We start from the raw sequence: 25,051 nt of genomic DNA on the forward strand, positions 1-25,051 counted from the left end.
TTTCTGGTGCAAACTTCCTTTTTTTTTTGTTGAACTAATTTGACAATCTTATCAATGGATAACTTATGAGTGATGAGAGTCGGATCTACATCTATTATATCTTTTGGAGACCAAACGAAAATAGTTACTCAATTTTTCAACAATTCTATCAATTGAACCTTCGTTTCCTGGGTTAGCATAGTGCCAAACCACAACTTTTACTCCTTCCCTACCTGGACCTCCTCTATCGGATCTGTGGGTTCCGCCTGTATGTGAGATTCCAGCTTCTCCAACAAATTGATGGCATGGTTGCCTTTACAAGGCTTTTTACAGGGTGGTCGTAATTTTCTTTGGTTGATCTCAAATTGTCTCGAACCACTGTTATTCTCCCAGGGCCTGGAAGCTTAAGACACATAGCACCCCTGTTAATAACAATACCGTGTCAATTCAGAACCGGATGACTGTGTATAACATTATATACAAATGGGATGTCTACCACTACAAATTCTGCATACAGTTCCCATACTTTTCATCTTCGAGTACCAGGGAAAGGTTGATGGTACCCATAACTGCTATGGTCTTATCTACTAACCCTACCAAGGAGTAGGAGACTCCGACAAGGCTGTCCTTATCCAAACCTAACTTGTTGAAAATATTTAAGATAAGAAAGTTAACCGAACTACCTATACCCACCAATACTCTCTTTACCTCATACCGATTTAGGACGATTTTAATGATCAATGGATCATTTTAAAAGAATCTGATTGCTTGTCCACAGGGCCGAACCTTACCTCTTGCCTGGTCCATAGTTCTTGATGGATAGATAGGACATCCTTTGCTGCCTGCTTATTTTTCCCCTTTCTCTTGTCAGGTCCTCCAGTGATGACATGTACACTTCCAACCATTTCTAAGAGCGGGAAATATCCTTTTTTGGAGATAAAAAGAGAACAAGGGCCTATCATAAACCTAAATGAACAGAAAGAATTCAATGAGTTTCTCAGCAACGGAACTAAATGATATTACTAAAATTAGATTGATGACGTAGCCGGAATGAGACTGTATTGTGATTAGCTAAAACTTGTAAAAGAAAAAATGTGAGGTGGTGGTGGCAGCCACTCTAACGCTCAAGTCAGTATCGTGACAAGTAGAAAGAATGTGATCGATGAATTGCTTAGAGTTTTAGTGTTAGAGAATAGTGTATCTTTACTTTTGTGATCATTCCCTTTTATATTATAAGAAGATAAAGATAAATACAAATTTTTTTGAGAATCTGGCGATAACATAGCCGACTGTCCAACAATAGATATTGCCAGCTAACGAGTTGGTGATCTCGTGATCACAAGCGAAGTGAGAATGTACCTAGTAATGGTAACCATATACCAAGACTCGGCTTATTAAGAGAGGGCGAGTCTTGACGATAGTCTGGACATTAAAGTGTCCGGATTTCCCATTCCGTAACAAGATTGTGTTTCTCACTTGTCAAATCCCTGTCACATAGTCTCTATTTTATGGTAACAACTCATAATCTCTATTTTACGGTAACTCATAATTTATTTTAAGCAGATGATATGTAATATCAATAATATATAAATTATTTATTTTATTATTAAATTATTTTTAAAACTAATAAATTTTACTTTTTCACGTCCTAGTAAAGAAGTTCGTAATGAAATTAATAAATAAATTATCATATAAAAAATAAAATGAAATATAATTTGAAATGAATGAATAAAAGAAAAATAAATCTATTTTTGTGATAAAAATACAGTAGTATTAATTAAATTATTTAATTATTCAATTATTGGCTTTCTCTACATTTATGAACCTTACAACACTTTTCTTTTATTGGGAAAGGTTTATTTCATTAGAAAAAAATTAAATGAATTTTTATAAAATTATATCTTATTTTAAATTAAAAAAAATTCTTTTGAAGAAATTGAATCAATTAAATTTTTGAAAATCTTTTCAAAGAAAAGTATTATGAAAATATTAATGAGCATGTGGAAAGATATGTATTCAACTCCGTGCTTGATGATTCACTTGATTGTTGATGAAATATAGACTTTGTCCCTCTTTCGTTTGTTCTTACATTATTTCTTTAATTCATTAATGGCATTTCCATTGAACATCATGTTTTTGCTTCCATTGACTACCCCATTTTCTAAATTTGTTATGGACAAAGTCATCGTGCATGCCTATATTTTTCTATAAACGAAATGAGAGTTAGCCAAGCAAACCATAAACTTAGACACACACCTCTAAAAACAAGAAATGATTCTCCTCATACTCCTTTTGCAGCTGAGTTTCGAAGTTTCCTCCATTGATTCTGCTACAACTGTTGGTGGGAATGAGACAGATCATCTTGCTTTGTTAGAATTCAAGGCAAAGATTGTGTTTGATCCCCAAAATACCACAAGTTCATGGAATGCTTCTACGAATTTCTGCAATTGGGAAGGTGTTGTATGTGGTCGCAAACACAAAAGAGTCACCATCTTGGACCTTGGTTCTAAAGGCCTGGTGGGTAGTTTGTCACCTTACATAGGAAACATGAGTTTCCTTAGGAGGATTTTCCTAGAAAACAACACCATACAAGGTGAAATTCCTTCGGAATTAGGCCATTTGTTCAGGCTTCGATTTTTAGATCTTCGCAACAACTCTTTTGAAGGTAAAATACCATCCAACTTATCCAAATGCTTGAATATTATTGGCCTTGGATTAAGTTCCAACAGGCTAGTTGGAAATATTCCAGCAGAGCTTGTTGCTTTGTCGAGGCTTCAAATAATTTTAATTCATAATAATTATTTAAGCGGAGGCATACCACCATTTTTTGGAAATTTAAGCTTACTTGAAGATATCTCTACTTCTGACAATTTCTTAAGTGGAAATATTCCATATTCTTTAGGTCTAACTCAAGCACTTGTCATTTATTGGACTTGGAGGAAATAACTTGTTGGGTATTGTCCGTCGTCCTTTTATAATATTTTGATAAACAACTAAATAAATTCTGTCACGAATGTTAATCAATATCATTTAGTTAAGACTCTATAAAAGAAAAAATAAACTGAATCAATATCGTTTAGTTAAAACTCTATAAAAGAAAAAATAAACTGAAAGACGAACAATCTCAAAAATTAAAAAGTGAGTTTCTAATAGTTAAAAAATACTATTTATAATAGAAACAAAACCATAATATACAAAATTATAAAAATATTTAAAATATTTAAAAATAATAATTAAAATATAAAATTGACCCGATGGAATTTTCATATTGAATCTCGTCATATTTTTTAAAATCGAGCGTTTTAAAATTTCCTTTCCGGAAAAAGGTATCGTGAGTCTCCATCGAACGTCGATAGCAAAAGTTAAATTCGGTTCAAATCTGTCATAAAGTTCAAAACTAGTTGTTCCATGTTATGTTTTCTCAATTGGTATGTTATCTATGCCATATAATTCTCTGCATGGAAGTCTTCCATCAGATATTGGCCACCTTCTCCCTCAACTTGAGAGATTACAAATGTCATTCAATAATTTTAGTGGATCCATTCCTGCATCATTATCCAATGCCTCCAAACTCCAAGAACTTCATCTAAATAGTAATACATTCAACGGAAAATTAAACCTTGATTTCAGAGGCCTACAAAAACTTGTTCGGTTATTTCTGAGTAACAATAATCTCGGAAACAAAGGAGATGATGTCTTGGATTTTATCCCTTCTTTATTGAATTGTAGCAATTTGAAAAGAGTGGATATACCCTACAATCAATTTAAGGGAGACTTACCAGATGTTGTGGGCAATATTTCTTTATCCATTGAACAGCTAAGCTTGCAGGTTAATCAAATCAGTGGAAGCCTTCCCCACTGGTTATCAATGCTCGTTAACTTACAAGCTTTGGATTTATCATATAATCAAATTACGGGTACCATTCCTATTGAATTAGGTAAGCTTCCAAGACTAGAATGGCTTCTCCTTAATGATAACAGGTTGCTTGATCCAATTCCTTCATCTTTAGGCAACATATCATCATTGAGTTTAATTAATCTTTCTCGTAACAATTTGCGAGGCATCATTCCCTCTACTCTTGGAAATTGTCGAAAATTGTTATTTTTGTATCTTTCTGAAAATAACCTTAGTGGCTCTATGTCTGAAAAGATTTTTCCCATGCAATCTATGTTGGTTGAAGTAGCACTACATCAAAATCATTTAAATGGACCTCTACCAACAGAAATTGGAAATTTGTTCAAGTTGAATACATTTTCTATTTCTCAAAACATATTGTCTGGCAAAATTCCAAGTGCCCTTAGCCAGTGCAATAGTCTTGAGTTCCTTTACATGGACAATAACAATTTTCAAGGTACCTTGCCTCAATCTTTGGCTTCTTTAAAAGGTCTAAGAAAATTAGATCTCTCTCAAAATAACTTCTCTGGTCAGATTCCAAAATACTTGGAGAAATTTGCATTGGAATATGTCAATTTATCTTTCAATAATTTTGACGGTGAAGTTCCCATCAATGGAGTTTTTGCAAATGCTAGTGCAATATCAGTTACAAGAAACAATAGACTCTGTGGGGGTATACCAGAGCTGCAACTGCCTACATGCTTTGTTGAAACATCAAAAAGAAGCAAAATGCATAATGTCAAAATAGTTGTGATCATCATCCCATGTGTTTTTGGTGTTACTGTGATATCAACTGCCATTTATTACATGTTCAAGAAGAAGAAAAGAGATAAATCTCCTACTTCCTTACAAGCAAAGTCACTTCAGAGAGTTTCATACAAAATGCTTCTAAAAGCAACTGATGGGTTCTCTTCAGCAAATTTGATTGGTGTTGGAAGCTATGGATCTGTCTACAAAGGCACTTCTGCAGAGGATGGTACAACCTTTGCAGTGAAAGTAGTGAACCTTCAACAACAAGGTGCTTCAAAGAGTTTTATGGCCGAGTGCAAAGCTTTGAGAAATGCACGTCACCGGAATCTTGTCAAGATAATAACGTCTTGCTCCAGTATTGATTTCCAAGGAAATGATTTTAAGGCACTTGTCTATGACTACATGCCAAATGGGAATCTGAACAAGTGGTTACATACAAATGTAACTCATGAACAACCAAGTCTAAGCTTTCTGCAGAGATTAAGCATTGCAATAGATGTTGGAAATGGGCTGGATTATCTTCATCACCATTGTGAAAAGCTAATTGTTCATTGTGATCTAAAGCCAAGCAACATTCTTCTTGACAATGATATGGTTGCTCATCTGGGAGATTTTGGGCTATCAAAGTTTCTTCCGCACTTCATGAATCCAACTCAAAGTAGCTCAATTGGAGTTAGAGGAACGATAGGTTATGCAGCTCCAGGTGGGTGTGATCTTTCTTTATCCTTTCATTACATTTCTTTATTTGGCATCAATAAAATCATTAAATCATTTTATCTTTCACTTTGAAGAGTATGGACTAGGAAGTGAAGTATCAACAGGTGGAGATGTTTATAGTTATGGAATCCTATTATTAGAGATGGTGACACGAAAAAAACCCACTGATGATATTTTTGTAGAAGGTCTTAACCTTCACAACTTTGCAAGGATGGCATTGGCCAACCAAGTATTGGAGATTGTAGACCCAATTATTTTACAAGAAGATGATGAAGGAGTCATGAATAATAGCAAAGCTGAATGCCTTATCTGCATGATCAAGGTCGGGGTAGCATGTTCTATGGAGTCTCCTCAAGATAGAATAGACATAAGCGACGCTATCAAAGAGTTGCATTCAATCAGAAATAATTTTATGCTAGCTAGAAGGAAGCCATCTATGCATCAAAGTAAGTATTCAGCTTTAAGTTGAAACTCTGGAAAAATGTTCAAGAACATTGTTACTTTTATCATTGATGATATGCATTTACGGTTTGCAGCAGGTACATGAAATTCCATGTCCCTTTCAACATTGTTCTTGTTTCCCTCAAACCTTGTCAACTTTGTTTAAAGAGCACAATCTCATTACCTCCCAGCTATCTTGAAGGTTCTGTATTTTGGGAATAGGTTTTACTTGTTGGTTTCTTACAATTATGTTTTGATTTGTCTCTTAAGTATTGTTTTCTTTCTCTCTTGTTTTGTTTGTTTTGGTTTGAATTTATTGTGTCTATTTTCCTTTTTGTTTCAACTTTGGATGTTTGTATATATAATCAGGTGAGCAGTATTCGGTTCAAACCGAAAAAAAAAAAATCAATCGAACTGAATAAATTTGAAAATTTGGTTTGAGTTTTTATTTATTTTGGTTTGATTCAGTTTTTAATTTCAAAAATTTCGATTATTTCAGTTCGGTTCGATTTTTATCAGAAAAAAATCAAATCGAACCGATTAGCGATAATAATATGTTATTTTCAATAACATTGAGAATTATATCATATTAAAATTAAAGAATTTTAATTAAATTTTAAAATATTAAAAATAAAATGTAAAAAAAAATTATTAAAAATTGAAATTGATCAAACCAAACCGAATAAACTGAATCAAATCGATTCAATTCGTTCAATTTTTTATCAGAATTAATTTATTTCAATTTTTATAAATATTAAAATTTTAATTTTTAATTTATTCGATTCGATTTAATTTTAAATCAAATCGACCGAATCCCCCACATGGTTTAGATACAGAATGTGAGTCTAAAGAAATAAAATTACTTCAATATTTATTCCATTTTCATGATGGTGGTAAAACTAATTTAAATATTAAATTTAATAAAATTATTATTTTTAAATTTCAATATTAATAAAAATTTATTTTTAGCGAGTAAATTTATTTTAACGGCCATCATAATTTTATAAAAAATATTTACAACTATAATTTTATAGCATAAATATGTAACATAAATTTATTGCAATAAACTTTATATTTTTCTTTTGCAGAAAAATTTTTTATGGTTGATTTTAGTATTTTGCATATTCAATATCCAACAAATTCCTAGAGCTTTAGCTAGATATACAAAGTGAGTTTACTAATATATATGCGTATTATATATATACTAGGTTAATTATTTTTTGATAAAATTGTAATTTTATAAATTTTTACTAATTACTCTCTTAATTATTATATTTTTTTCACGTGGATTAAAAAAATAAAATTAATATAGCTAAAATAATAAATTTTACTTTCACAATTCATATTAAAAAAAGCATATATATATAAAGTTAAGTATAATTAGGATGGATGAAAAAGAAAGATAAATTTATTTTGTGTGAGATAATTAGTGTATAACTAATAATTATTTAATTTTTGAATGTTTATTTTTATGAATTAATAGTTTGTTCGCACTGTTACACATATTAAATGTTTTATTTTATTATTGTATAATATTATTTTATAAAATAATATTTTTTATATAAATTTATTCTATTTATTATGAGAAACAAAATATTTTTTCTAAAATTTTAAATTTAAAATTATAATTAAAGACAAATTCATGCGTCATCAAACTCAATTATAACAAAAAAATTTTAAAAATTTAATACTTATTATCGAATACTATTAATATATAATAATAAATTCTATTTAAGAAACTGTATGAAAAAAAATTTACTCAACTCCAACGATGGTAGAGGACGGTGGTAATAGTGGTGGTAGTAAAAGAAAAAAATTATATATTTTTTCACAATTTTCTTTGAATATGTCAATTTTTTAAGTAGTAAAACCTATTACATCAATTATGCTCGGCGAATATTATTTTATAATAGTACAAATTATTTCACAACAATAATAGTATAAATATATTTAATTACTAAGAAAGAATAGGATAATTTCTTCAAAACATTTAGATGACTAATCGTCTAATTTCAATTTAGTCAAGAGAGTTGAGTTGGGTGTCGAGAGTTAACGACCTAATATTTAAGTCCTTCACTTTTTATTCCATCTAAACCTGCAGTCCTTCCGTTCAAAATAACCATTTGAAATACATCAATTGACAAAACTGAATCTGACCTGACTAAAAGACTCTGACTTCAAAATTACAAAACCCTATCTCTCTTCTCTCTTCTCTCTCACTCTCCATTTGCAAGTTGATCAATAAAATTTCCATTTAACATCTTATAAAGGATTACATTAACAATTAAATAAGAGAGCTAACAACCTAACACTTAAATCTCTCACTTTTTATTTCATCTAAACTCGCATTCTTTCCGTCCAAAATAATCGTTTGAAATACACGAATTGACAAAACTAAATCTGACCTGACTAAAAGACTGATTTCAAAATTACAAAATTCTATCTCTCTTCTCTCTCACTCTCCATTTGCAAGTTCATCAATAAAATTTCCATTTGATATCTTATAAAGGATTACATTGATAATTAAAGAAGAGAATAACCATAAAACTGCCAAATTGAGCGATGATCTTGAAAAAACAGCTTAATGAAGTTTCACATCAAGCAGTTTAGGCATAGATAAAAACTCAATGAAGTTTAATTACTTAATACCAAACATTTCATGTAGAGATTATAAAAATATAGAAAGAACTACTATTATTTCCAAAATGTTTAAAGTTCATCCTAAAATAGCCGAAGAGAACCTGAAAAGCTATCTAATTTTTTATAGCATCAAGTTAATTCTCTAGGTGAATAGATCCTGTTGGCTGGACTCCTGAAATTATTCTCTTTCTGTAAATCAAAGCTTTCACATAATCAAAAAGCCGCACAAAAAAATGTTCGAAATTAAATTTTAAAACAATTTAATCATAATACAATAAAATTCAATCTCTTAATTATCTTAAAATGAAACAAAAGCAAAAACATTTATATTCGGCTGCCTAAGTTGATGCAATTTTAATAATTTAAAGAATATACAAATAATGATAGAGAATTACTTTAGAGAGCTCCAAGAACTCCCCGGAGCAACAATCTCTGAAAGTGAGGCACTGTAGTGGCAACGAAGCCCAGTAGAGCATCTTGCATTTCTACAAATTCTACAAATTAGCCTCCACGATTGGAGAAAAAGTTTTGAGAGAGAAATTTGGAGAGAGAGGGAGAAAAGGATAGAGTTTCGTGATTTTGAAATATTTTAGCCATGGTTAATTTTGTCAATTTGCGTGTTTCAAACGGTTATTTTGAATAGAAGAACTATATGTTTGGACAGAATAGAAAGTGAGAGATTTAAGTATTGGGTCGACAAAATAGAAAGATAAAAGTGTTAATTACGTTAAATTTTAAGGATTAAAAAGTAATTTTTTTACAAAATTTTTAATTTAAAATCAAGAGAACGATGGGAATATTAATGAGCATGTCGAAAGGTATTTATTCAACTCCGTGCTTGATGATTCATTTGATAGTTGAAGTTGATGTAATATAGACTTTGTCCCTCTTTCGTTTGTTTTTATATTATTTAATATAAAATAACCAGAAAATTTATTAATTAAATTATAAATATAATAATAATTATTATTAAAATAAATGATTAACTATTTAAAATATTAATAATTAAATTATTAATTAATTATCAATAAAATATCATACTTTCTTAGCCATACTCAACATTCTACCCTGTTTAGTATTTAATTCAAATTAAAAAAATTAATAGAATTAAATTAATTTAAAATTTTAATTTATTTTTTTTATAAATTTTAATTTAATTTGGTTTTTAATTTTAAAATTTCAATTGTTTTAGTTTAGCTCAGTTTTGATAAAAAAAAATCAAATCGAACCGATTAATAATAATACTATATTATTTTCAATGATATAAAAAATTATATCATATTAAAATTAAAATATTTTAATTAAATTTTAAAATATTAAAAATAAAAATAAAAAAAATAAAAATTTTATTAAAAATTTAAACTGATTAAATCGAATTGAATCAAACTGAATTAGATCGGTTCAGTTCAGTGCGATTCGCTTTCTGAATAAAATCGCTTCGATTTATATAAATATCAAAATTTTAATTTTAAATTTATTCAATTTAATTTAATTTTAAACTGAATTTAGCGAATGCTTTCTCGTATTTATCATTCAATAATAATTTTAAAATAAATCAATTTTAAATAGCTTTTTTATTCTATTCCATTGAACATCATTATGGGTTTTGGTTTCCATTGACTCTCTGAGTCAATGGATTTGAAATGATAATAATAATAATAATAAATCTTGATGGGCTCTCTATTTAGTTCGCCAATTCAATGCCGTATTATCAATAAGCTCTGACTTAATGCTTACAAAAATATTTTTTAGAAAAGGTGATTACTATATTTTAAGAATTAGCCAACTATACACATTCATTACGTCAAAATGAAAACAAAATGTTTACTGAAAATTTTAAAAATTAAATAATACTAAATTAATTTTAAATCGTATCATAAATTATTTATTACATCATAAATATAAATACAAGATTTATTACACTTTAATATTTCTTCTGTTTACTTTATTTTTTCATACCTAATAAGAAATATAATTTTTTTATTAAATTTTTAATTATATACAATATAAATATATTAAATTTTATTAAATATTAAAAATATTTTAAAAATAAAATTATAATATTCAATTTATATATTACTATAATCTAAAAAACATAAATAATAATTTTTAAATAACTAAAAAAAATAAAAACTATGATACGATATATAAAACATTATTGTCAAAATATGAATGTGAACCTCATTACAGCTATAAAGTCAACTTGATTACTTTTCTTAGCCTAACTACTTCATGTTAATGAGTTCATTTTAGCGTGTACACTCATTTACCGTAATGTTGACACGTTATTTAAAATTAAGAAAAATTTTATTTAAAATATAATAAAATCTAGAGAGATTTATAATTTAATTTTTTAGTATTGTTATTATTAATAAGTCATATTTTTAAAAATTTATTAAAATATTCTTATCTTTTCTTTTCGTCAACAAAATAGTCTTTCCATAATTTTTTCTGTTAAAAATATATAGAGAATGAGAGTTGAAATTTTTAAAATCTAATTTTACACTCAAATAAAATCTCTTATTTAGTCATTGGATATTACTATTATTAATATGTCAGTCTTTATATTTTTAAAAATTTATTAAAATGTGCTTATATTTTCTTATATCTATTAAAATATTCTTATCTTTTTTTATATCTATTAAAATATTTTTATCATTTTTTTCGTCAATGAAATAGTCTATCCTCCTCCTTAAAAAAGAAAAAAAAAAGATGATGATGAAGGAGAAAAAAAAAAGAAAATGAAAGAAAAAAAAAGAAGAATCTTTTTCTCAACCTTCTCTTTAAAGAAGAGAATAAAAAAAAAATTGAAGAAAAATAAAAGAAAAAGAAGAAGAACTAAAGAATAAGAAGAATCAAAGAAGAAGGGGAGGATGAGGAGGAAAAGAAGGGTAATTTGGTTTTTTGTTATATTTTTAACGATAAAAATAGACGGAAAGACTATTTAGTTGACGGAAAGAAAAAATAATGACGTTTTAATAAATTTCTTAAAATGTAAGAATTGACTTGTTAATAATGATAATATTTAGGGATTAAATTGTAAATCTTTCTAAAATTTATTTATTATTATGATATTTTAATTTTTAATTTATTAAATATATACATTGATTTGTAAACTCAATTGTTGCACGTAATAATATTCTAATTTTTAATTACTCTTGTGAAAAAGTCATCATTTGCCTAAATAATCCAACTAAATAAGTGTCAGCATTACAATCATAAACAAATACACAACCAAAAATGAGGAGCTCAAGTGTCATCTTTCCACTTTCTGTGAGATGCATTGTCGTCCTCGTACTCTCTTTGCAGCTGAGCTTCGAAGTTCCCTCCATTGATGCTGCTACAACCATTGGTGGGAATGAGACAGATCATCTTGCTTTGTTAGAATTCAAGGCAAAAATTTCGCATGATCCCCAGAATGTCACAAGTTCATGGAATACTTCTGCCCATTTCTGCAACTGGGAAGGTGTCATTTGCAGTCGTAGACACAAAAGAGTCACCGGCCTGAACCTTCACTCTAAAGAGTTGGTTGGCAATTTGTCACCTTACATAGGAAACATGAGTTTCCTTAAGGTCATTAGACTGCAAAACAACAGCCTTCAAGGTGAAATCCCACCTGAAATTGGCCGTTTGTTCAGAATCCAAGTTTTAGATCTTAGCAACAACTCTTTTGAAGGGAAAATTCCGGCCAATTTATCCAGATGCTTGAACATGAGTTTCCTTGGATTAGCTTACAACAAGCTGTTTGGCAACTTTCCAGTAGAGCTCGCCACTTTGCTCAAGCTCAAACACATTGTAATTCATGCAAACTATTTGAGCGGCGACATACCATCATTTCTGGGAAATTTTAGCTCACTTGAAGCTTTGTCAGCTCGTGGAAATTTCTTCAGTGGAAACATTCCACAATCTCTGGGTCAACTCAAGCATTTGTCATCTATTGGACTTGGAAGCAATAACCTCTCAGGTATAGTCCCTCAAGCCATTTTTAATCTTTCCTCCATCACTGTATTATCTTTGTCAAACAATTCCTTGCATGGAAGTCTTCCATCAGAGATTGGCCTCCTTTTACCACAGCTTCAAATATTACAAATTTCGAGGAACAATTTTAGTGGGTCTGTTCCAGTTTCATTATCCAATGCTACTAAACTCCAAAGAATTCTTCTACAGCATAACAATTTCAATGGAAAAGTAGATGTTGATTTTGGAGGCTTACAGCAACTTTACAGGTTATTTTTGAGTAACAACAATCTTGGAAAGGAGGGGGAAAATGATTTGGATTTTATCACTTCTTTGTTGAATTCTAGCAATTTGAAAGATGTGGATTTATCTTACAATCAATTTAAAGGAGAATTGCCAAATTCTGTGAGTAATGTATCTTCAACCCTCGAATGGATCTCAGTGCACTTTAATCAAATAGGTGGAAGACTCCCTCAGTGGTTATCAAAGATTGTTAGCTTGGAGAATATAAATCTAGCATATAACCAAATTACAGGTACCATTCCCATTGAATTAGGTAAACTTTCAAGACTTGTAGATTTTAAACTCAATGATAATAGATTATATGGATCAATTCCTTCATCTTTAGGAAACATATCATCATTGGGTGAAATTCGTTTACTTCGCAATAATTTACAAGGCACCATTCCCTCGAGTCTTGGAAATTGCCAAAAATTATTGTTCTTATCTCTTTCTCAAAACAATCTTAGCGGCTCCATACCCAAAGAACTTTTTCCTTTTCAATCCATGTTAGTTTCCATAGCCCTAGATCAAAACCGTTTAGACGGATCTCTTCCTTCAGAAATTGGAAATTTATTCAATTTGAAGGAATTGTATGTTTCTCAGAACTTGTTGTCTGGTGAAATTCCAAATGATCTTGGCCGCTGCAATAGCCTCGAGTTGCTTTACATGGGCAATAACAACTTGGAAGGTAGCATTCCACCATCTTTGGCCTCTTTAAAAGGTCTAAGAATACTTGATCTGTCTCACAATAATTTTTCTGGCAAGATTCCGGAGTACCTAGAGCAATTTGCATTGGAACATGTCAATTTATCTTCCAACAATTTTGATGGTGAAGTTCCCACTGAAGGAGTTTTTGCAAATGCAAGTGCAATATCAGTTGCAGGAAACAATAGACTCTGTGGGGGTATACCAGAGTTACAGTTGCCTAGATGCCCTGTTTCAAAGAGAAGCAAATTGCGCAGTTTCAAAATAGCTGTGATCATCATCTCCTGTGTTTTTGGCGTTGTTGTGCTGTTAACTTGTATGTGGTATGGTTTTAAGAAGAAGAAAAGAGAGCAATCTCCCACTTCCTTGGACATAATGTCATTTCATAATGTTTCATATGAAATGATTCTTAAGGCAACTGATGGGTTCTCTTCAGCAAATTTGATTGGTGTGGGAAGCTTTGGGTCTGTATATAAAGGCACTTTTGTAGAGGATGGTGCAATTTTTGCAGTGAAAGTACTCAACCTTCAACAACAAGGTGCTTCGAAGAGTTTTATGGCCGAGTGCCAATCCTTGAGAAATGTTCGTCATCGAAATCTTGTCAAGATAATAACATCTTGCTCCAGTATTGATTTTCAAGGAAATGAATTTAAGGCACTTGTTTATGACTATATGCCGAATGGGGATCTACAGGATTGGTTACATACAGACTTAGAAAGACCTGTCGAGCTAATTGATGAACAACCAAGTCTAAGCCTTTTGCAGAGATTGAACATTGCTATAGACATTGGGAATGGGCTGGATTATCTTCATCATCATTGTCAAAAGCCAATTATTCACTGTGATCTAAAGCCATGCAATATTCTTCTTGATGATGAAATGGTTGCTCATATTGGAGATTTCGGGCTAGCAAAGTTCCTTCCTCACCTAATGAATCCAACTCAAAGCAGCTCGATCGGAGTTAGAGGAACAATAGGTTACACACCTCCAGGTACTTGTCATCCTCTTGGACCATATATGCTTTCTCTCATTTACTTCACAAATCGTTTTCTTTTTCATTTTGCAGAATATGGATTAGGAAGCGAGGTATCAACAAGCGGAGATGTTTACAGTTATGGAATCCTATTATTAGAGATGGTGACAGGAAAAAAACCTACTGATGATATTTTTGTTGAAGGTTTTAACCTTCACAATTTTGCTAGGATGGCAATGCCCAACCAAGTGTTGAAGATTGTAGACCCAATTCTTTTACAAGAAGATTTTCCGACAAAAGCAAGAAATGATAGCAAAGTTGAATGCCTAACTTGCCTAATCAAGGTTGGAGTAGCATGTACAATGGAGTCTCCTCAAGATAGAATGGACGTGAGTAATGCAATCAAAGAGTTACATGCAATCAAAAATAATTTTATGCAAACTAAATAAGGCCATCTCTGTATTGAAGTAAGTAATTCAACTTGAAATATTTATGCTTGTTCCAGAAAATGTATGTAAGAAAATTCATTAGCTATCCTTGATAAGAATACATTTCTATTTTGCAGCAGCTATGATATTCAACAAGTCTTTTAAGGTGGCTGCAGTGGATCCAGAAATTAGTAGGTCCAATAAAAAAATATAAATAAAAATGGTTCCTTATCAGATTTGGAATTTTTAAAGTGGGAACATATGAAAATTCATGCAAGGAGTGATAATAGTCAAAGGATATGCTTATCATTGATGATTAAAAATGGTTCTATTTGCTTGACAATGAATTCCTAGTGAGCTCCTTGCCGTGATCCGACTGCAAACAAGAGAGCTGCTTTTTTTTTTTCCATTTAATTTCAAAGGCTTCAAACTGCATATTGTATTATGCCTCAGTATTTCTATTTTAAATCTAATTAAGATATTTACTTACTTTATAGTATATATTTTTTTTAAATTCTTCTGTTAGTTGTTTGTTAAAAAAAAAATATTTTATTTTTATTAAAAAAAGATTAAAACATGTAGACCAACACATTTTCTTAAAAAAATAAAAAATTTAATTTTACAAAATCAATCAACTAAACGATCTAATAATAATTTGCTCAACCAAAAAATCAGGTGCAAGAACACTTGGATGTTGCATCCATGTTACTGTATGTTGAACATAGACAATGCCTGTGGACACTGTCTACTTCAGTACAAGATCTCTTTTGAAAAGTATACGTTCTAGGCTGTTCTATTTTCTAGTATGCAGGTCAAAGCAACCATCTACGTGATCTCTATTTAATCCAAATTAATGACTGTCGAATTTTGAAAATCATATTTGGAGACACACACATACACAGAGAGAGAGAGAGAGAGAGAACCTTTGTGTCTCTGGAAATGAAGAAATGCAATGTCCTTTTACCCCTTGTGCATCTTTTCTTTGGAGTTTCTTCCATTGTTGCTGCTACAACAGGAGCTGGGAATGAGACAGATTATCTTGCTTTATCAGAATTCAAGGCAAAGATTGTTAAGGACCCTCAAAATGTCATGAAGTCATGGAATGATTCCATGCATTTCTGCAATTGGGAAGGTGTCACATGTGGCAGTAGACAAAGCAGAGTCACCATTCTTAATCTTCAATCTAAAGGCTTGTCAGGTTCTTTGCCTCCTCACATAGGAAACATGAGTTTCCTTACAGAGATCACACTTCAAAACAACACCTTACAAGGTAACATCCCTTCAGAACTAGGCCGTTTGTTGAGGCTGCAAGTTCTAAACCTGGGCAACAACTCCTTTGAAGGCAAAATCCCAGCCAACTTGTCCTCTTGCTCAAACCTCACAGTCCTTCGCTTATCATACAACAAGCTTGTAGGACAGATTCCAACTGAAATCACAAGTTTTTCCAGGCTCAGGGAACTCTGGATCCACAACAACTATTTGACAGGAGGCATTCCATCATCAATCGCCAATCTTAGCTTGCTAGAAACTTTATCTGCAAGTGATAATTTCTTTGGTGGAAGGATTCCAGATTCTCTGGGGAAGCTGAATCACCTGTCAGCTATTGGACTTGGTAGAACTAACCTCTCAGGTATTATCCCTCCATCCATTTATAATATATCTTCCATCAGTATATTCTCCATGCCTTATAATTCACTTTCTGGAAAACTTCCATCAAACATTGGTCTCCTCCTACCAAATCTTGAGTTTCTGCAAGTATCAGGAAATCAACTTGAAGGATCAATTCCAATATCACTATCTAATGCGTCAAAACTCGAACGTATTAGCATAGGAAGAAATAAATTCACAGAAAAAGTAGGTGTCCATTTTGGGAGCATGCAAAGACTTGTGCTGTTGATTTTGGCAGAAAATAATCTTGGAAGCCTGGAAGGTGGTGATTTGAATTTTATCACTTCTTTAGCAAATTGCAGCAGTTTGGTGAGGCTGCATTTATCTAGGAACCAATTTAAGGGAGTGTTGCCTAACTCCATGGCTAATCTATCTTCTACACTTGAGTGGATGTCCATTGATGAAAATCAAATACACGGTAGTCTTCCTCCTGGCTTGTCTAATCTTGTCAACTTGTCAACAATGGATCTTCAGTTTAACAAAATCTCAGGTACTCTTCCTACAGAATTTGGTAAGCTGCAAAAACTGCAACGCTTGTTTCTGAACCAGAATAGATTATCAGGAACCGTTCCTCCCTCTATGGGAAATTTATCTTTGCTGAATGAACTTCACTTGCAGCAAAATCAATTAGAAGGAACCATACCTTCCAGCCTTGGTAATTGCCATGAGTTACTGTTCTTGAATCTTTCTCAAAATAAATTGAATGGTTCCATTCCAAAACAGCTTTTTTCTATTCAATCCAAGTTGGTTGGAATAGATTTATCTGAAAATCATCTGGTGGAATCTCTTCCTTCACAGATTGGAAATTTATTCAATTTGAATACATTGGATGTTTCTCAAAACAAGTTGTCTGGAGAAATTCCAATCAACCTTGGTCAGTGCAATAGCCTTGAGTTTCTTTACATGGGCAGTAACAACTTTCAAGGAACCATACCTGCGTCCCTAGCTTCATTAAGGGGTCTTAAACTATTCGACCTCTCAAAAAACAACATCTCAGGAAAAATTCCAGAATTTTTAGAGAATCTTGCACTGGAATTTTTTAACATGTCCTTCAATGATTTTGAGGGTGAAGTTCCTGCCAAAGGTGTTTTTGCAAGTAAAAAAGCAATATCAGTTGAAGGTAACAAGAAGCTATGTGGAGGCATTCCAGAATTACAATTGCCTAAATGCATCATTCAAACATCAAAGAAACAAAAGAGCAAGCGACATCTTGTGAAAATTGTTGTAATAGCCTTATCATCTGCTTCTTGTGTCATTGTTCTGTTAACCTTCCTGAGTTATAGGTGCAGAAAGATAAAAAGACAGCAATCTCCTGATTTATTGGAAACAGGGTCATTGTACAGACTTTCATATGACAGGATTCTTAAAGCAACAGATGGATTCTCTTCAACAAATTTAGTTGGTGTGGGAAGTTTTGGCTCAGTTTACAAAGGCATTTTTAGTGATGGAGTAATTGTTGCAATCAAAGTATTCAATCCTCAACAAGAAGGAGCTGTTAGGAGTTTTATGGCCGAGTGTAAAGCCTTGAGAAACGTACGCCACCGAAATCTTGTGAAGATCATAACTTCTTGCTCAAGCATTGATTTTCAGGGAAATGATTTTAGAGCACTTGTATATGAGTATATGCCAAATGGAAACTTAGATCAGTGGTTGCATCAGAACTCAAGAATAGATGTTAAACTAGATGAACATCAGAATCTTAACCTTCTTCAAAGGATAAGCATTGCATTAGATGTCGGAAATGCACTAGATTATCTTCATCGACATTGCCATAAGCCAATTGTCCATTGTGATTTAAAGCCAAGCAATATTCTTCTAGACAATGACATGACTGCACATGTAGGAGATTTTGGACTAGCAAAGTTTCTCTCAGAACTTACTAATCCAGTTCAAAGCAGTTCAATTGGTGTCAGAGGAACAATTGGCTATGCAGCTCCAGGTTATTGTTGCAACCTTTTTTTACATTTGTTTTGTGCTAAATTTTTCACTTTGCTTACATTCTATGTATATAATTTTGCAAATTGCAGAATATGGTTTTGGAAGTGAGGTGTCGACAAGTGGAGATGTTTACAGTTATGGGATCCTACTGCTAGAGATGATGACAGGAAAGAAGCCCACTGATGATATTTTTGTGGAAGGTCTTAACATTCAGAAATTTGCTAGAATGGCATTGCTTGACCAAGTTTTGGAAGTTGCAGACCCAAGCCTTTTACAAGAAGAAGCAAGAGTAAACTGCAATGAAAGTTCAATACAAACAAGGAATCACTGCATAGTAGAATGTCTAATTTCTGTGATCAGAGTTGGGCTAGCTTGTTCCATGGAGTATCCTCACCAAAGAATGGATATAAGCAATGCAGTGAATGAGCTCCAGACAATAAAAGACAAGTTCATACGAGAAAATGAGAGGGTTGTCTCTGCATAGGAGTGAGTATTCTTACCAATAGATATATATTTGGCATAAATTGAATGAGTGAGACGACTCAGTTTGGAGATAATAATAATAAAGGCCAATTAAATGAATTTTTCTCTCTTAGGAATAATATTTACTTCTAAATTAAAAATTACTTAAGAAAAGACATGAATAAGTTACATGTAGTTCCCAACGTGAATGCCCTTCCTCTTATTGTCATAATTCATAAAAAATAATTCAAGAAAAGTAAACATAGCAGACTACTGAGATATCCTCTGTTTTGCTTCCGACAAGATTTAACTCTAATAAATCCCCTGTTTATATCATCAATCAGACAAGATTGTTGATATCCCCTGTTTCTTCGATATATTTTTTGGCTCTGCAACTTGGTTTTATATTAGTTACAAAATCAGAAGATGGGAGTTTCTTGATTTGTCTAACAGTTTAGCAAATAAAATCATTTGCAAAAGCTCAGAAAATACATGAAGCCTAGGAAAACTTGTGCTGTCACGTTTGGATGTGCAACTTCTGATCCTTTCAGATTCAAAAAGACAATAAAATCAACTTCAATTATGGTTTTAGGCCAAACCAAAATCTAAATAATTTAAAAGTATCACTCTCAATTAGCATAATATCCAGCTAAGAAAATGTCAAGAGATCAGTTTATGTCCTAAATTATATCGTAGAGAAATAAAGCCTACATAAAGGCTAAAGCCTTGCTTATATGAATGATCGTTGGAAACTAAGTCATATTCTACTTCTTGACAGCTAAATTGGCAAATTCGAAGTAGCAAATTGATAAGAACTAATGGGTATGATCGGATTAGGGTGAAAAATAATAAATTCTCAAAATTTATTCACATATATAAAAAAAAAATTTTTAAAAAAAGAGAGAGAGAAACTTCCCATATTTGTAGCGTTTTTTAAAATCCTGAATACATTAGAATTTCAGTAATCAAATTCAACTCTACTTAGGAATACGAAATTAAAATGCATTTCCTAAATAAAACTACTAAACCTAATAGACATAGAATTACTAAACAAATAATATTCTAAGACTTCCTAATTTCACAATAAATATAATTCTCTTCCAATACTGGGTCACCATTCATATCAAGAGCACTCAACACGTAAGGATTCACAGCTTATATATACATTCTCCGATACCCATTTAGCCAAAACTCACCTCTCAATCCAAGAGAGAGCACTCGACAGTCCACATTGAAGAGAATGAAGCAATTAAAAGAAGAGCAGATCAATAAAGCCGAGTTGATTCTTGAGGAGTCTTCTGTTCAGGAGAAGATTTTGCTTTCTCAGGAAGAAACCAGTTTTGTGAACAAGGTAAGGCAACACCTGGACTGCCAAGATGATAGGTTTGCGTACAAAGATTTCGTCCATGGATGGAACTTGTATAAAGGGGGGAAAATGGGTAAGCATGATCTTTACTGCCAGTTGGTTGATATTCTTTCTTGTGACCATCAAGATTTTCTTGAAGAAATCAAGGAGTTTTTGAGAAATTTTAGGGCTTGTGATTGTCCTCTGGCAGAATAAAGGAGGATGGTATTGATTATGGAACTTGCAGCTTCATCTTATTAGTTATTTCCAATAGTTGACATTCAGAAATTTTGTGAAAAATTGTCCAATGCTATGATGTTTCAATTGTGATTGAGAAAGAAACAATCCTTTCTTTTCTTCTCTTCTAAGGCTTCACGTAACATAGAAAAATTGATCGAATCAAGAAAATTAAGCTTTAAAAATTACTAGATATCAAAAAGTTTATTAATGCCACCAAACTTCATATTTTCCCTTGAAATATTTTCCATGACTAACAGAGAATAAGAGCAAAATATTAGGTCTGATTGAAGTATTCTATTGCTTATAAAGATAAAAGATTGGGAGCATATACGTTCTAGTAAACATGGGCGATTGTATAAATATTAAAACCCAATCATCCTCTCTTAGTCACTTGGCAATGCAAGAAAACTGACTCAAACTTGACATTCACAACACATCCATTAATATGGCTATAATAGCATAATAAAAATAAAATCATATAAACACAATTCATAGGGCTGTAATCAAACCGAGCTGAACTGAATTTATTAAAATTCAAACTCAGATTGGAAAATAAATTTAAAAGTTCAAGTTTGAATTCAACTCGAACTTCATTTATAAATTCAAACTCGATTCATAAAATATATATTAAATTCGAATTCGATTTGAACTCGATTTATAATAAACTCGTTTATCACGTTAACGAGTCAACTCAAACTCCACTTAGACTCTGAATTTGAACACGATAATATTATAAAATAAACAAGCTTAATATAATTCAAATTCATTTAAATTAAAAATAAATTTTAAAAAATATATATATAAAAGGATTATCTTTTAATAGTAAAATCACGATCCTTCCAACTTTCGACGTAAGATTAGTGTTAAGCAGGCTCGTTCATAAGCCTACTCACGAACTTGAAAATAAGTCGAGCTTGCGAGTCTGAACGAATTGAATACTGCTAAGCTCGAACTCGATTCGTTTATTAAACGAAACTAAAACGTGAGCTCGAACTCAGCTCGTTTAAAAGATGAGTCGAACTCGATTCGTTTATTAAACGAAACTAAAACGTGAGCTCGAACTCAGCTCGTTTAAAAGATGAGTCGAGCCCGATCGAGCTTTTATTGAGTCGAATCTCGAACAGCTCACGAATAATTTAGTTCGTTTACACCCCTAACAACTCACTGGTCCATATATTTCCTTCTATCTATACAGAATAGTTGAGCAATCCAATATATACAAAATTCCATAGCATGAGGAAAACAATTCTATTACGTCAGTTGATCCAGTATTCAGTAGCAAGGTTAGTGTGAACTTTTTGGTTTTGTTTTACATAAGAATGTGCATTCACAGTTACTGATATCAGTGTATGTCAGATTAAGGTGTTTCGACAACCGGTACACTTCTATAGGTACTAGTGTAACTTTCCACCTTTCCACCATTTTCTCTGACTTCTGTCCATGAAATCTTCCATTTCTTGTAGAGACTTATTCTGCATCAAAAAGATACATGTCAGATGTATCAAGAGACGCAAAGAATCATCCTTATTCACGCTATTTTACAAAAATGCTCTCATAGAAACAAACAATAGACACTGCAAATTCTACTTTGATGATGGTAGAGCAGATAAAACTATTTGTATTCCCAAAAAATACCTAAGTTTGTGTAATATATTTATCTCCTAGCAATCAGTTCAATATGTAGCTTTTCAGCATTACATATGATGCAAAAGACCGATTGATCAGAGAATTAACAGGAACAAATGGAGAAATCAAGAGAAATAATTCATGCAGAACAATACAAGTTAGAGAAAAAAAAACTGGCTAACAGAATAAAACCAAAATATTTTCTCTATTTACTCCTACATTTAATCTGGCTCTTTCAAACTACAAAACCACAGTATTACTGGCATTTAACAAGGCAAATACCTTTTTTCATCTAACATCACCTTTTTTCACAATTTATTTAAAAAAAAATCTCACTTGATCTATTAGTAACTCTTTTATAGTAAAGGCTTTCCTACATCCATACCAACACCATTTCTGATCATAATTCTAAAACTACTGCCTTAAGGAGGAAAATGGGACAGAAAAAAAACCTGTGTGTTTCAATACTCCTCTTTGCAAGCATAAGTGTCAAGAAGACAGGAACCATTGCAGCACATAAATGCTTGAGGGTGTGCCCACTGACAAAATGATGAGTCCATCTATAAATTGGTTTATCCGTCGCTTCTTCCACCTTAGCTAAAAGATAAAATCCTGCAAAAGTGGGAATAGTATATATTCCACATAGAAAAAAAGTACTACATTATTTTGGGAATATAACCAATGAACCTGCTGAATGGAAACACAAACCTGCTGCCCAAAGCCAATATGCAGAATGGGTGTAAATGGGAGGCAACAAGATAGCCATTAGTGGAATGGCAATGCAAGGAACAAACTGAACTAGAGCATATGGGCGGAGGTCATCAAAGAACCTGTGTGGACAATAGAGAATCAATAAGGAACTACATTTGACAAAATATACTGGTCATAGGCTCTAAACCTTGTTGTGTAAAGGTTATTGCCCTAAGATGAAGCATAGACCCCACAACATCTGGTTAAATTTGTCAAAAGGCTCAACTTTACATCAGGATGATTTAAACTCCACCTTTAAGACCTACCTACCACTCCCATGCAGATATCATCATAGCAGGGACATGAAATAATGAGGACATACCACGGCAGAGTATATATATTTCTCTGAAGTTGCCCTGTCACTTACCTATAGAAATACTTTCAACAGTGTAAAGCCCTTGACGTTCTAAATAATTTTATAGTGGAGAAGGGCCAGGAGAATCCTAAAGAATTCTAGAGGCAATTGTAACAGAAAGACGAGGTGCTGGGAGCATGCATTGACAGATGGAAAGGTGGAAAAGGAGGAGCATAAATTGAGGGAGAGAATTTGTATATTGAATCCACCTGTACTCTCTCATTTTATGAATAAGAACTTTACTTCTTCTATCTGCTGTCATTTTTCTGCTCTGTTTAATTAGTTGCTCTTGATGTTTTGGATTCCTTACTCTATCACAATATATAGTGAGAATTAGTTTTTCTTTTTTTTCCTAATCCAGACAATACACTCATCGCCATGCAAACAAATCCAGGTAATAATAATTCAAGTGAAGTATATTAAAATTTTAAAAAGATATTCTCATAGGGAACAAAAACACAAGGGACTTGCCTCCAATATGCAATGCTTATAATACCAGCCAATATTAAAGGTAAGATGGATATTGTGCCTTTTCTCTCATCAATCCTTTCAATGATAAAAATAGCAATAATTGACGTGAATGCAACCGTCATCTGCAATATTGATGAACAATTAGTAACTTTCAAATGTTAACATAAGTACCCAACAACATGAGTTAAAAAAGCAACATTTATATATATACATTAATCCCTTTTCATATAAGTAACATGCAGAAAACTCACTGGCAGACGATCCCACACAAGGCGTGCATCATTAGGCTTGAGATGGTAGTATCCAGAGCCAAAAGCAACAGCCGCCACACCAAGGAAAAAGCATGTCCAACCCCAAAGCTCACCTTGCAGGCTTTTTAAGGTTCACCGAAAATTTCAAGACATACACAAAGAACAACCTCAAAATGCATAAAAATACATAACTTTTGCTCCGTGGTATTGATCAGCTGGATTAAATATAAATAACAATGAATACCTCAGCTTAAAATAATTCCCATGATAGCAAAGCACAAGTCCAATCACACCAATAACGAGGAAAGGAAAATTCGAAATCACATTCAGAGTATTGGGTATTCCTGAATCAAGATTATAAGCAAAGAACAACGATTAGAGGTCAATTGTAGCACAAATACAACAATATCAGACTCAACCCAGAAATAAATGCAAGCAAAACTTTAACACTAAGCAACTCAACTTCCACAAACAAAAATATAAACGTATTTGGTACTTAAATTTCTTCGAATTCCTTCTGGTTTTGCTCCATTTCTCGACAGATTCAGATGTAAATTTCTATTAACTACTCAATTAATAAAGATAAAAGGATAAGAAAAGAGATTTATTAGGTTGAATTACCAAAGAATTCGCGTTGATCAGCGAAATCGTGGTATTCTTCAGACTGAGGAATGGCCGGAGTGACAATCATCAATACTACGAAGCAAAGAATCGCCACTCCCCATGCGTATAAGGTGCGTCTTTGCATATTTTTGCGAATCACAGAGAGAGAGAAAGAGAGAGAGAGAGAGAGACGAGAGGAAGAAGAAGAAGCACGAAGGAAGAGGCTGGACTTTTAGCACCAGAGAATGATAAATTTTTTCTTCTCGTCGAAGGGGAAATATTAAATTTAAATTATTATAAAGGAAATATTATTTTAAATATATTAATGAAATGTACAAAATTAATATTAATTAATAATTTTTAAATAAAAAAAATTAACCTAATAATAAATATATTTTAATAAATTCGAGAGAACTTAAATTTTACTCTTTAATTTTTAAATTTCTGTTTTAAAAAGAAATTAATAATTTTCAAAAAATTTTTAATAATATTAAAATTTGAAACAATATTTGCTTTCCTAATAATAAGACAAATTCTCCATAGGTTCTTTATAAATTTTTAAAATAAAATTTATC

The 25,051-nt window shown here is 31.9% G+C and overlaps 3 protein-coding genes and 1 pseudogene across 4 annotated transcripts; 3 read left to right on the forward strand and 1 right to left on the reverse strand.

Annotated features, from left to right (window-relative positions):
• Positions 1-2,250: 2,250 nt before the first annotated feature.
• On the forward strand, positions 2,251-5,965 carry LOC110619563 (annotated as a pseudogene).
• Positions 5,966-11,585: 5,620 nt separating this feature from the next.
• Positions 11,586-15,254, forward strand: LOC110618881 (putative receptor-like protein kinase At3g47110). 2 transcript variants are annotated; one of them, XM_021762154.2, is made up of 3 exons: positions 11,586-14,357; positions 14,433-14,806; positions 14,905-15,254. In XM_021762154.2, the coding sequence occupies exons 1-2, from the start codon at positions 11,663-11,665 to the stop codon at positions 14,786-14,788; spliced, it is 3,051 nt and encodes a 1,016-aa protein (XP_021617846.1). In that variant the 5' UTR covers positions 11,586-11,662; the 3' UTR covers positions 14,789-14,806; positions 14,905-15,254. The 2 variants fall into 2 exon arrangements, with proteins under 2 accessions (XP_021617846.1, XP_043814508.1); XM_043958573.1 differs by having other exon boundaries at positions 11,586-14,806.
• Positions 15,255-15,350: 96 nt separating this feature from the next.
• LOC110619192 (probable LRR receptor-like serine/threonine-protein kinase At3g47570) lies at positions 15,351-18,975 on the forward strand. Its single transcript, XM_021762465.2, has 2 exons — positions 15,351-18,374; positions 18,463-18,975. The coding sequence occupies exons 1-2, from the start codon at positions 15,707-15,709 to the stop codon at positions 18,855-18,857; spliced, it is 3,063 nt and encodes a 1,020-aa protein (XP_021618157.1). The 5' UTR covers positions 15,351-15,706; the 3' UTR covers positions 18,858-18,975.
• Positions 18,976-21,651: 2,676 nt separating this feature from the next.
• Positions 21,652-24,741, reverse strand: LOC110618593. The gene is made up of 7 exons (XM_021761760.2): positions 24,495-24,741; positions 24,118-24,217; positions 23,874-23,994; positions 23,623-23,744; positions 22,755-22,876; positions 22,499-22,658; positions 21,652-21,892 (listed from the first exon to the last, which is right to left on the reverse strand). Exons 1-7 carry the CDS (start codon positions 24,619-24,621, stop codon positions 21,778-21,780), a joined length of 867 nt encoding a protein of 288 aa, XP_021617452.1. The 5' UTR covers positions 24,622-24,741; the 3' UTR covers positions 21,652-21,777.
• Between the last annotated feature and the right edge of the window lie 310 nt (positions 24,742-25,051).

The sequence above is a fragment of the Manihot esculenta genome, chromosome 7, assembly GCF_001659605.2.
Source record: "Manihot esculenta cultivar AM560-2 chromosome 7, M.esculenta_v8, whole genome shotgun sequence".
NCBI lineage: Eukaryota > Viridiplantae > Streptophyta > Magnoliopsida > Malpighiales > Euphorbiaceae > Manihot > Manihot esculenta.